Raw genomic sequence first — 13785 nt, forward strand, 5'->3', positions numbered from 1 at the left:
AAACCATTTCCTAATATATATATATATATATATATATATATATATATATATATATATATATATATATATATATATATATAGAGAGAGAGAGAGAGAGAGAGAGAGAGAGGAAAAGGATTGTACGCTCGAGTGTACCAAGCTTATGGTACGCTCGAGTGCCCAATCACATGTGGGCCCACTTTGTTAGGATGATCCAAAGCATTCATTTGAAAGGCCCTTACATAGATGGGGTGTGTACCAAAAATCAGCTCCATAGGATCATCCTAACCCATCCATTTGTGGAGGACAAAATGGACAGACACTGTTTGTCCACAAATCTGCCCATTTTTGCCCTCCACTTTTGGAGGGGTTAGGATGATTCAATGGATCTGATTTTTGGTACACACCCTATTTATGATAGGGCCTTGCAAATGAATGCTTTGGATCACCACAAAAATGTGGGACCCATGTGATTGGGCACTCGAGCGTACCATAAGCTTGGTACGCTCGAGCGTACAATCCTTTTCCTCATATATATATATATATATATATATATATATATATATATATATATATATATATATATATATATAGAGAGAGAGAGAGAGAGAGAGAGAGAGAACATAAGTTACCTACACACTACCTTAAAATACAGTGGGGGCCCACATTGTTTGGGTGATCCAAACAATTCATTTGAATGGTCCTCACATAGATAGGGTGTCCACAAAAAATCAGATCCATAGGATCATCCTAACCATTCAAACTATGGAGGCAAAAAATGGACTAATTTGTGAAGGTTTATACACGTCCATTTTACCTCCACAAATCGTAGGGTTGGGATGATCCTATGGATCTGATTTTTTGTGGACACCCTATCTATGTGAGGACCATTCAAATGAATTGTTTGGATCACCCAAACAATGTGGGCCCCCACTGTATTTTAAGGTAGTGTGTAGGTAACTTACCTACACAAGTATGTAGGAAATGTTCTCTCTCATATATATATATATATATATATATATATATATATATATATATATATATATATATAGAGGAAATGGTTTGTGTGCAGCTGCACATATAAGCTATATGTGCATGGCTGCACAAACCATAGTGGGGGCCACATTTTTTGGGGGATCCAAAGCATTCATTTGGAGGCCCTTCCATGGATAGGGTGTATACCAAAAAACAGCCCTATAGGATCATCCTAACCCAATCAGAGTTGGAGGGGAAAATGGACAAACACTGTTTTTGCCCATTGTTTCCCTCCACAAATGCCAGGGTTAGGATGATCCTAAAGGGCTGATTTTTGGTACACACCCTATCCATGGAAGGGCCTTCCAAATGAATGCTTTGGATCCCCCAAAAATGTGGCCCCCCATGGTTTGTGCAGCCATGCACAGATAGCTTATCTGTGATGCTGCACACAAACCATTTCCTCCATATATATATATATATATATATATATATATATATATATATATATATATATATAGAGAGAGAGAGAGAGAGAGAGAGGAAAATGATTGTGAGCTTGAAGCTCATATAGCTTATATGAGCTTGAGGGCCCAAACACATGTGGGCCCACATTGTTAGGATGATCCAAAGCATTCATTTGAAAGGCCCTTACATAGATAGGGTGTGTACAAAAAATCGGCTCCATAGGATCATCCTAACCCATCCAAAAGTGGAGGGCAAAATGGACAGACACCGTTTGCCCATTTAAAGATAGAGAGAGAGAGAGAGAGAGAAAGAGAGAGAGAGAGAGAGAGAGAGAGAGAGAGAGAGAGAGAGAGAGAGAATGAATAAGGTCATATCGATTGGGACTTTTGGGAGCTTGTTTTTAAGATGGGTTTCAAGAAAATTTAAAGATAGTGAAATAATTCAATCCCCGGGGCTAACATCTCCAATTTGGGGAAGACCTATCAAGAAGAAAGAAACAAAATAAGTGTTTTGGGATGTTGTTTAAGAGATGTTGGTTGAAACGTTTAGTCCTTGGAGTTGGAATGTAAGAGAGTAGATTGAAGGGCTTTGCTGTGGAGTTTAAAAAGATTCACTCCAATGTCATATCTTGCTCCAAATTGCGGTTGAGTTCTCACCTAGATCCTTTTGCTTCTAGGTATCAAGTCCGTTGAAAGAAGTTGGTTTTGTGGACACAACAAAATCTTTCAATCGTTGGCTGAATAAGACTAGTCAAGCTTTATCCTCTGGCTTTTCAAGGTATGAGGGTGGTGATTCATAGAAGTTACAAATATATAGAGGGATTCATAAGGAATGGGAAGGGCTTGGATAAATATACAAACTCATAAAGATTCACCCTGTTTATTTAGGAATTTACAATGTCAAACATCAAGTTCTTTAGATAATATTGTGATGATTTTCCTTATGGTCGGAGGAAGAAGTGCGTTGTCTTACTTCTGAGATAGGTGATGCGAATGCAATGGGTCCTTTATATTACTATTTTTTGGTGTGCCCCTTTTCATTACTTGGGACACCCAGGTGTACTTTATATATGACTGCAAAGAGGAAGCTGTACATCACATGGGAAGGATTGAAGGGACATGATTACCATCGTACACTGCCCCTGGGTGTCCCAAATAATGAAAATGAGCACATTTATCATTTCCCTATTTTTTTTGTCATTGATGATTGTTCAAGCTGCATTTTATGTTAGCTACAATCAAAAGATGAAGTTGTCCGTAAGTTATGTTTCATGCCATGGTCACACCTCAGTTTGATTTCTTTGTCAGAACTCTAATGTATGAAAACAAGCGAAAATCTCTAATTACCTACATTTTTACTCGCAGGAAAATCTGATTGTCCCATGTCTCTGCACTCAACAAAATGGAGTAGCATAATAAAAGAATATGCACTTGGGTAGTTAAGTATACACTTAATGAAACACAAGCACCTGACCAATTTTGTTGAAGTATTTTAATTGCCTGTTATCGTATTGATCCTATGCCTACCATTTGACCAACCTTTACATTTCTTGAATCATGATTCTTTCCTCTTTTCTCCCATTTACATTCCTGAATTATTTTAATTTCTTGAACATGAAAGATTTCACATAAAATTCATTTAAATATTTATAGATAAGGCATACATCATATTTCACATGTAATTCATATAAATATAATTATGTAACACATACTGGTATAGAATATCATTAATACATTTATGGTTATGGTTTCAGTATGAGTTTTGGTTTTGGTATGTGTTTTGATGTGGATGAAAACAGAAACACTTCAATCGTTTCTGTTAAAGTATATTAGGTTAAATAACGCCATCTCCAACAGCTTAAGCTTTTGGAGTAAACTGGCAGTTTCGCAGTTTTGAATTGGTTTCAGTGGAGATTTAAAACCATTGATCTATAAATCTTCCAGGCAAATATTATTAATCAAGGTACTGCCCCCGAGATGGATAAGATCCTCTCCAAGCTTCTACAATTAGCCCTTCATACTCAAGCTATACTACATCTTACATCATCATCTCAAGAGGCTGTCTTTCTTGCTAATAGAGAAAATGGAAAGCCTAAGTAGGAAAAAATAGGCAAAGTTCAATGTTTTGAGTGTAAAGGCTTCTATAACTATTGTGCAATTTTTTTTTTTGAAGAAGGTAACACAAAAACTTTTATTAACAGCAATAACTATTACAAGGCTGTGGACAAGGAGCCCTCCACTATGTAAAAACCGTTCCAAACCATGTGTAAAAAAATGCCCCAGATTAAGGGAGGTCATTTGGGCCTTCGCGGGGCCGATCGGTGTGGCCGATGCTCGAGAGGTCAAGGTGAGAGCTATTTACCAAGGCTTAAAGTTGATGGACAGAGGCGAAATGGACAAAGTGATAATTTAAAATGACTCCCTTAATGTTATCCGGTGGCTCAAAGGCTCTCACCCCCATCCTTGGAGATTTGATCGATTCTTTGACGAGATGCAATATAGGATGGGAGCTTCCTCTATTGTTTATCAACACATTCGTCGATCCGCTAATGGGATTGCCGATGGCCTTGCTAGAGATGGTGTATCAAGAGAAGAATTGGCTCTTTTTTATTCTCGACCTCCTTGATCTTGGCTTTGTATTTTCTTCTCTTTTCTTGTTGTTCGTGTTGCTCTCTGTAATGACCATCTTGGTCCTCTTTTTCTGGAATAATATTGGCTACCATTCAAAAGAAGAAAAAAACTCCCCAGATTAGCCAACTAGAGACAGAGAACCACAAATCTGCCCTTTCTAACCCTTCATTCGCCAATCTATCTGTCATAGAATTTGCTGCCCGCTTCATATGATTGAACTTAGGCTGCACTATCTAACAAATGCACTTATCTCCGTGATTGTGATGGCCAAATTCCATGGTCCAGGAGCCTTACAAGCTGCTAAAGCAAGGGCATTTAAAGAGTCGCCAATCATCTTGTGCCGTAATGCTTCCTTCTCCTCCCCAAATGTCCAAAGTTATTTCCCATGAGAGCTATGTTCCTTAATTTTATTTTTCCAAGTCCAACCCCACCATATCTCTTAGATCTGCACACTTTACGCCAGCACAGTAGATTTTTCACCTTATTTGATTTTCTCCTTTCCTTCCCACAAGAAATCCCTTTGTAACTTTTCAATTCGTTTTTCCACTTTTACTGGGATTTTGTAGAGGGACGTATAGTAGACTCTTTAATGAGAACTACTCTACTCCTAAAGGATAGATAGTTCTTCTTCCAGTAGCCAATTTTCTTTCAATCCTATCCCAACGGAAGACCGAGATAGGTAATAAGTAACTCCTCTTTCCTGCATCCAAGATGTATAGCATGTGGGGCGACCTCTTCCTCCAGCATATTGATCCCTGAAAGGAGGCTTTTGGCCAAATTAATCTTCAGGCCTGAGACTAGTTCAAACCATTTGAATATTCTCTTCAAATTTCTAGTGTTGAGCATGTTTTCCTTCAAAAAAAAAAAAAAAAATATATATATATATATATATATATATATATAGTGTATCATCCGTGAACTGCAGGTGAGATATCGATTGGGTGTTTACGCTAGGCTCCAAACCTCTAATAATGCCCTTCTCTTCTGCCTTGAAGATGAGTAGACTAAGAGCTTCAACTACCATAATAAACAAATAGGGGGAGATTGGGTCACCCTGCCTGATTCCCTTGGAGCTACTAAAGAAGCCAACAGGAAACCCGTTGACCAAGATAGAAATGGAGTCCGAGGATAAGCATATTGATATCCATGATCTCCATTTCACACCAAAACCCATCCTTTCTTGGATCAAGTCCAAGAAGTCCCAATCAACATGATCATATACCTTTTCCATCTTTATTTTATACAAAACCCCCTTCCCTCCTCTTTTGCAATTGTCTATCACTTCGTTCATGATGAGGAGACCCCACTATGGTCCTTTTATGTTTACTAGACATTATTTCCTATCTTACCCTCTTAACAGCATACTTGAAATTGCTAAACATTAGCCATAAACTGAAAGAAGAAATATCACTTAGGGATGATTAGCAAAAACTAGTCACCTTTTCCCCAACGTCTCGTGTTCTTTAGAAATCAAAATGGTAATATGGGTTAGGGTCAAGTTCTGGGAGGATCACTGATGGGGAAGGAAGCCTTTTGTCTTGCCTATCCAAGCCTGGATAGCTCAGCTAATAGGAGAGTATAAAGAGTTTGACTCTGGGTATTTCTGTGACATAGCTGGAAACAAGACAGTTTTGAATCGTGTTTAGGACAAATATGAAGGTTGCAAAATGGATTAATGTCTAGCAGATTCACTGGAAAGTATGAATGAGGTTTATATCTCTGGGTATGGTGTAGAGAGAAGAGTTTGGTTGTGGGATCTGAAGGTTTATTCTTGTTTATTCCATGCTTTTTCTTTGAGTGGAGGTCACGAATCTCCTCATGCGATGGTGTGGGCCGATTTGATCTCATATAGAGTGAACTCTTTCGTCGGATGGCATTGGTGGACAGTATGATTACTTATGAACGCTTTCAATGTTGGAAAAAGTAGTTATGATCCCAACCAAGTGACATAATTTATAGACTTGAAACTATTTATAAAAAACATATAACACTTGGTCCTCTTACAACATTCAATAATAGAACATAACATGAAACTATTTAAGGACTTGGAGAATGTTGACTTTGCTTTCTCAACTACCAATCCTCTCAAGATCTTCCATCTCCCAAACGAAGCCTTGGACTTTGATACTTAGATACTTCAAAAATGGGTGTTGTATCCATGCTCAACGCTTTCGGTATTATTTGGAAATGTTGTCTGTATTATGATCATGCCCAATCTTGCAGACATTGGTATAGGATGATGTATAACTGCATAATCATGTTAAGCAAAACCACAATGGATTTTTTTTTTGAATGGTGGCGGAACCACAATGGTGTTTGGGCAGTATGGTACTATCCTCATGTAAGTTCCATGGCTTCAGTATATTGATGAGTTTTATTCCCAATCTTAGACAAAACACATTGAAACAAAAAAAATTCCCTTTTCCGTGGCTTAGGGAAATTATGCTCAGGATGTTTCATTTATTTATATTCTAAAAAGTGGCAAGCGGTATTATGACACTAGTTTACACTCAAGAGAACTATGTAAGAATGATTCAACGATGAAAAAACTTAATTAGAAAATGCTGGGTATTTTATTTTATTTTTTTGAATGGCAGAAAATGGTGGGTGGTTGATGAAATCTTTTACAAGGATATTTAAACTCAAAAAATATGAATGTAAGAGCATAATGTGTCGGTGTAAAAGAGGAGATGTTACTAGTTTAATGGAAACATGACATGACCAGCATTTCGCTCCTCCCTGCAACCACGAAAAATTTCTACCAATGCCTGAAGTCCAAGAGTGCCAGACCATGCAGCATCCAGTTCTTAAACATTATTCTTATGATTGAGCTTACTAAACTTTCTGAAACAGTAAGTGTGAATTTTTTTTGATTTACTTCATAGACTGAAAACAAAAATGAGAGAATCCTCACTGGAGGAGGCTACGGTGTGAGACAGTTTCCACATTTGATATAACATTGTTCCGTAAATAAATAGCCGATCATTCAGAAAAGAAAACAGGAAGAAAAAGGAGTTATTAATCTAAAACTAGCATTAATATATATATATATATATATATATATATATATATATATATATATATATAGAGAGAGAGAGAGAGAGAGAGAGAGAGATTGTGGCTCAATCTGCAGATTAGATAGGTGAGAATCAAAGTACTAACCATCTAGAAGTGCTTCAGTCACCTCGTCTCGTGTTACATTCAATGCCCTCAAAAGTATAGCTATGTTCTGTGACTTTTTGGGGTCCAAGACCCTGTTCTCATGTTCAACACTAGGGTGAACTGGTATTCTAGTTGCTTCTTTCTGAACAGGGTTTGTGGAATTGCAGAATAGAGTCTCAATCATGTCCTCATTCAATCTGCAACAAAACCAAAATTTCAGGCTAAGGAATTTGGTATTGTGCTTAAGTTATAAACACAAAAGCAGAAGCAAATTTGACATGATTTAGGCATTTTCATAAATGCTCTTATATGAGTATGCCTGTTACGTGCCTAATTGGCCGTAACGCAAATAAGCAAAAACAAAATAGAAAAGAGGGGGAGAGAGGTTGATTCAAGGCAACCGGACCTCCTAATGGCTCTATTCGAGAGGAACCATGACTCTCCTAGAACAAATTCTCCTTTTTGCTGTAAAATTCTTCTCTTTTATTTTCATTAAAATAAACTTCTTAAATACAAGAATGAAGGTAGTGCCACATAACTACCCCATTAACACACTTACATAACACATAACAAGTAACCAACACCCACTAACAAGACACATCTTCAACAACTAACTCCCACTACCCTAAACCCATACACCATAGCTAACACTCATAACTCTAAAACACATCCCCACAACTAGACAATAATTAGATTATAACTACCCATATGCACCATAGTTATATGCACATAACAATGCCTGTTATAAATACAAAGGCAGAAGCAAATATGACATGATTTGGGCATTTTCATACGCGATTCATGGTTTCTACATATTGGAAGGGAATAGAATGCAGAAGAAAAGTATTGAAATGTTTCCACAGACCATAAAAAATGCTTATATTAGACCTTATGTTTTCCAGGAACATCGAATTGAGTATGCACTTGATAGTAAGTGGGGCCAAAGCTAAAAAAACTGAAATATATGAGAAATTGAAAGGTGAAAATTATTTGCTTACTGAAAAGAGCTAGACTTCAATTGGTCCCATACAGTCGCTCGATCTGAACTCGCTCGAACTTTGTCCCAATGCAAAGGTTTCAACCTGGGCTTTTCATCATCCATGTTGTCTACCACATTGAGTGGCTCCAAAGAACTACTACCACTACTAACTTCGACAATATTTTCCGGTAATTTGTCCTGTCTAACTTCCATGAGAGAAGGAATCAAGGACTGAGGCTTAGGCAGTGACCGAAATGGCGTGGGTGACACATGTGTTTTGAAAGGTCTAATACTCCCCCCCATTGTTGGGGGAGGTGGGGGTGGGGGTGGTGGACCTGACCCTTTTCCTAAATGAGGTGGCGGTGGTGGGCCTGAACTTTTTCCTGCCTTTGGGTATGGAATGCTTATAGAAGGGGAGAGTAATAAGTTTGTTGGTGGAGAAGGTGGTGATGGCAATTTTGCTTTCCTTTTTGGAGGAGAAGGTGTTTTAGGCTGTGTGTATTGTGGCATTGGTGATTCTTCTATATGTTGTGATGGCAGCGGAGGGGGTGAGGTTGTACTAGCTTGTTTCTCAACAGGAGAATTCGAAAGGCGAGATTTAGGAGAAGTTCTACGCGAACATGGAGTAGAATTAGAACTATGAACTATACTTTTAATAACAGTAGGAGTAGTAGCAGCCACAGAATTTCTAGAACTCTCACTAGTCCCCGCAATTGAACCTTGCGGGGAGTAGTAAGGCGTGTCGCCAGAGGAAGACTCTGATGACACGACAGGAGGGGAACTCCGGCGAGGCACTGGCCTCGCTGGAGCCCCATTCAGAGGGGGCAAAGGCTGAAGCTCTGGGCTCGGCCGATGAAGGTCGGCCCCACGAACTGAGCTTAGCCTATGATAAGGAGATGAAATTGGAATTGAATCTCCCCCTCTCCGGTGAGGATTCGAAGGCTCCGGGTCCATCGTTCCGAGATAGAGCAAGTCATTCGCCGGAGCAGAGTTGGATTCAAACTGTTGTGAATTGTTGTTGTTGGGGTTAACAAGTTTTTGGGATTCGGCCGGTGAATTTTTCCGGCGAAGGCGACATAAGAAGAATGCCAATGCTGAGAGGAGGACCAGGGTTGCAATGGTGACAGTGATGGTAATTGTGAGCTTTTTGGTGGGTGAATTGGTTTGAGACCCAGGTGGGTTGATGGATGAAGAGGAGGTGACATTAGAAGTAGGTGGGCTAGTTTGTGATTGTGTTTGTTGATCTGGGTTTGAATTAGGGGGTGCCTGGGGGAAAAAAGGCCAATCTGAAATTGGGTTTTGTGGGGGTGGTGGAGGGAATGTTGGTGGGGGGTTTGAACTGATCGGAAATAATGGTTGGTGTAGGATTCTCCGGTTACCTCCGGTGGAATTTGATTTTGAGTGTTTAATGATGAAATGGAAGGATAATAGGACAGAGATAAGAACAATGAATGGAAAAAAATGGGTTTTCAATTTCAAATTCATGGCTTTTTTGGTCTGATCATTTTCTTTAACATGATCATGAATTTTTATCAATTTTCTTCCTCCATTGGAACTAAGTTTTGTCACTGGTTAGAAGAAGCTTCTCTTTGGCCGCAAGATCTGGATGCCTTGATGACGGCAGCAGGGGAGGGTCCTCTATGGTATAGGGAGTCTAATATTGGAATTTTGGGGAGGGGGGGGAGAGGGGTGCTTTTTAGAATGATGGGTGACAGTAAAGAATCTACTTTTCTATTTTTGGTTTTTTTCTTCTATATTTCCTTCTCTTCTTTTCTTATGTTTGGACAGATTTCTATTTGGGACTGACCGACATAGAAGATATAAATGGCTACTATATTCTATATAGTATGTGTACTTTATTTTTTTATAATTGCAGTAACTCAGCTTGTCTTTTACTGTGTGAACAACTGTCAGTTCTTTTATTACTGTCCCCAACTTGCTTACCAAAAAGAAAAAAAAAGTTATTTTACAGTTCCCAAAAAGATCTGAGAAGCCAATTAAATAGGGAAAGACAAAGTTGGGTTTGTGCAATTATTAAAACATGATGGGGCCAATATCAGTACCCAAAAAATTTTGATTAGTTTTTAGGCATTTCTTTGTTTTTTATTCAACAAAAATGTGTGGGTGCATCTACCCTCTTAAAAATGAATTTTTAGGGTATGGTTGTATTGTTCATATAAATGTTTTTAGGTGGATGGCTGCTTTTACTGGACTACTATAATCACTTGTTATGAACTGTTCGTTTAAGATTATGACAACCGATTGTAAGTTCCAAACCTATCATTGGACTCAAAATTATGTTTAAATTTGACTCGAATAATCGGTTTAGCACCCACAATCGGTTGTCATAATCGTAGACGAACGGGGCCGAAGTTTTGGTAACTGTAAATGTAATAGCCTTTGACAGCTGGTTAAATAACAAAAAACCAGATCAGTTAGTGCAATTATCAAAACATGGTACCGCCAAGTACCCTACATACACATTATATTACTTATAAATGGAGGTCATTCTTAAATTTTTAGGGTGCATATTAACTTAGACTTCATATGACTCATTTAGTCTCAAAACGTTTTCTCTGTCCCCCTGTCTCTATGACTCATGGTCCCCTTGGGGCCAATTTTAGTCGCATCCAAGGAGGCCAGGTAATTTTATTTTCTGATATGACTAAATGTCTTTCGGCGATAATTCCTACCAAATTCCCTATAATATTTAGCAAATGTGTTTCTTTCCTTCATCATCCGTTTTCTTTCTGTGGAAAATTTTTATTGGAAGATCTTTCTATTGGAAATTTTTTTGAATTAAACCAAATATTTCTGAATTTCACATGAATTTGACGAATAATTCATATATTATTGGTTACTCTACAAAAAATATTCAAAACTAAAGCTGAGAGCACATCCTAATGTAGTGAACACATCACATGCACTCGACACTCCTTCCATGTTTTTTGTTCTGATTGATTTAGAAAAAAATAGGAGCTGCAACATTGCTTCAGCGTAAATCTCTAGACAACCAAGTAGAAACGCTAACGAGTGAAAGAGAGATTTTAGGATTATGAGAAACGTTCGGACGTTTGGGACTTTTTAAAATTGGTAGAAACGTTGGATAATGAAGAGTCACAACGTCCGGGGGTTTTGGACATTTCGACATTTAGGGCTTTTTAAAATTGCCTGATGAAGGAGGGGCTGATACGTGGCACCACCACGGCTTAGAGGATTCCGCTTTACTTATATTTATAGATGAGTAAATATTCTATGTTGTATCTACCATGGGCAAAACCATGAAGATTCGCATGGTTGGTAGTGACCACGTAAGACCCACATGACATTCTTTGTGTGTGTTAATTAAAAAAAGGGGGTGCCAATGTCATTTTTCCTTCTCTTTTTGGGTGGGAAGGGGAGTTTGGCAGATTTTTGCTGGGTTTTATAATGGAAAAGCAATCTTTTTTTATTCTTTAATGTCATATTTTATTGCAAAAGTGGTGGGGAAAAAAAAAAGAAAAAGAACAAAAGTGAATCCAAGGTTGCTTGGTGGTTCGGTCTTTCTTATACCATTCACTCTAGAATGTGTGCATGGGCCTCGATTGTCTAAATAATGTATCTTTTCTCATTGAATGTGCATGGACCATGAGCGTAGAAGGATACTAATCAAGTGGTTAGGCTACTAATCAAGGCTACTAATCATGTCCCAACACATTATGGTGTTAGGATTTGGCAATCTAAATTCTTCCAACATGGCGGCATTTCCACACCAATTAAAAAGGAAAAGACTCTTTGTATTTTCCTCGGCTTCGACTCTTTTAACAAATCTTCATCAGTTCAAAAAAAAAAAAAAATGAAAAGACAAGTGGCATTTGTGCAATTATTATAGAATGGTTGTGCTGATATCATTTCCCTAGCACTAAATATAATTTTGTGTATGAGTATCTTATGAGCTACAAGTTTATTGCAATTAATATTAAAGAAACTTGGGTAGGTAGTTGACAGCAACCCCATTATTCATTTTTCAGGTTACATATAGTATAGATTAGTTATAAACTTATAATAGTCTTAGGAATAGTATAATTAATGCTTCCAAAAAGACCTTAGTGTCCCATCTGAAAATAACATCAACTTATAATAATCTTATTTGCAAACACAAACTAATATCTTATAATTAAACAATAACTTAAAAGTTAAAACGGTTTAGCTTGACAAAGAGTGGATGAATCTATCATTTCCCATTTAACAAAAGGGAAATGATATCTCTAGTAGAATATTTTGACAATGGCAATCGTAACTTATTGAAAATTTCAAGTAGGTTTTATAATTGCAATAGCCTTCTTACAACTTATTAGATAGAAAGGCAGGTAAAATAGTAGGGTTGTCAGCGGATCCACCTATGTCACTGTCACGATCCATTCAAATTCCTTATCGGTCGAGTCAGAGTCGGATCGTACTTTCCACGTCATGATCATGATCCATTTTAATTCGGACCGTCCATCGGAGTGTCCTATTATGTCCCACTAAGCTAAGTAAACAATTAATTTTTAAAAAAGAGATAGAATGGTAGTCCATTATTAGTGTGTCTCCATGCATTTTCATCAACTAAATTAAAAATTTATCTATGTTTAATCTATGTGTATGATAATGCTTGTAAACAATAAAACTAATCAAAATTACATACACAAATATAATGTATAACTATTATCAAATAATATGATGCATAAAGAACTAAACCCCTCTCTTTTCCTTCATGAAAGTATGAAATGAAACGACTGAAATGAGTGAAATCGCATTCCCATCCGATTCATTAAGTGATAAGTGAGGTTTTGACCAAAATACCCTTCATAGAACGGTTAGCATTAACAAAATTTGGAGGGTATTTTTGTAAACCATTTCGGATCGTGACTATCCAATGGGCATATGTCGCGTGCCCATACACAATCCAAAATTTTTTGGATCCCCGATTTGATAATCCGAAATATGCCCATGGATCCTATTCATGTGTTTAGAACCCGTTCATTAACGTTCGGATTCGGACGATCCATCGGACCGTCTGGATCCATTGACACCCCTATAAAATAGTGAGAGAAGCTCCATTATTAAACCATGGAAATGCCGATGTCATTTCTCCATTTCTTTCTTTGAAAAATGGACGTAAAATAAATCTTACACTCATTTTTCCACTTAAAAATGAGTGTAAACCTTGTTTTACTTTTATTTTACATCTAGACTCCGTTTCTTTTGACGTAAAATAAATGGGCCCAAAACAAATTTTAAACCCACCAAGAAGTATGTGATATCTTCCCCACTGAGAAGGGTGCTCCTATCAATTCAGCCATTTCAGGTTTACCCTTTTTAAGTCTTACTTTTATAGAGAAAAGGAGAAGCAACAGACCAAAATAAGAGGCTAAAATTGTAATTTCGAATTGTAAACGGCATTGTTCTTTCGTTGTTTTTTCTTTCCTTTCGGCATATGATGATGGTGATTACACGTTGGAGGAGCATTTCCCTTTTTCTTTCTTTATTACTGTTCTTCTTCTTCTTTTTCTTCTATTGATATTGGCACTAACATGTTTTGATAAATGGACTAAAGCATCTTGTATTTTA

The 13785-nt window shown here is 37.5% G+C and overlaps 1 protein-coding gene across 1 annotated transcript in view; it reads right to left on the minus strand.

Moving 5' to 3' along the window:
• Positions 1-9861, minus strand: part of FH6 (formin homolog 6) — a 30810-nt gene extending 20949 nt beyond the window's left edge. Inside the window, exons 1-2 of the mRNA XM_077360591.1 lie at positions 8213-9861; positions 7215-7411 (exon numbers count right to left, since the gene is read on the minus strand). Of these exons, the coding sequence (XP_077216706.1) occupies positions 7215-7411; positions 8213-9678 (1663 nt within the window). The 5' untranslated portion in view covers positions 9679-9861. The remainder of the gene's footprint in view (positions 1-7214; positions 7412-8212) is intronic.
• Between the last annotated feature and the right edge of the window lie 3924 nt (positions 9862-13785).

This window comes from Tasmannia lanceolata, unplaced genomic scaffold, assembly GCF_043159265.1.
Source record: "Tasmannia lanceolata isolate RefF3 unplaced genomic scaffold, GAP_Taslan_0.1 ptg000018l, whole genome shotgun sequence".
NCBI lineage: Eukaryota > Viridiplantae > Streptophyta > Magnoliopsida > Canellales > Winteraceae > Tasmannia > Tasmannia lanceolata.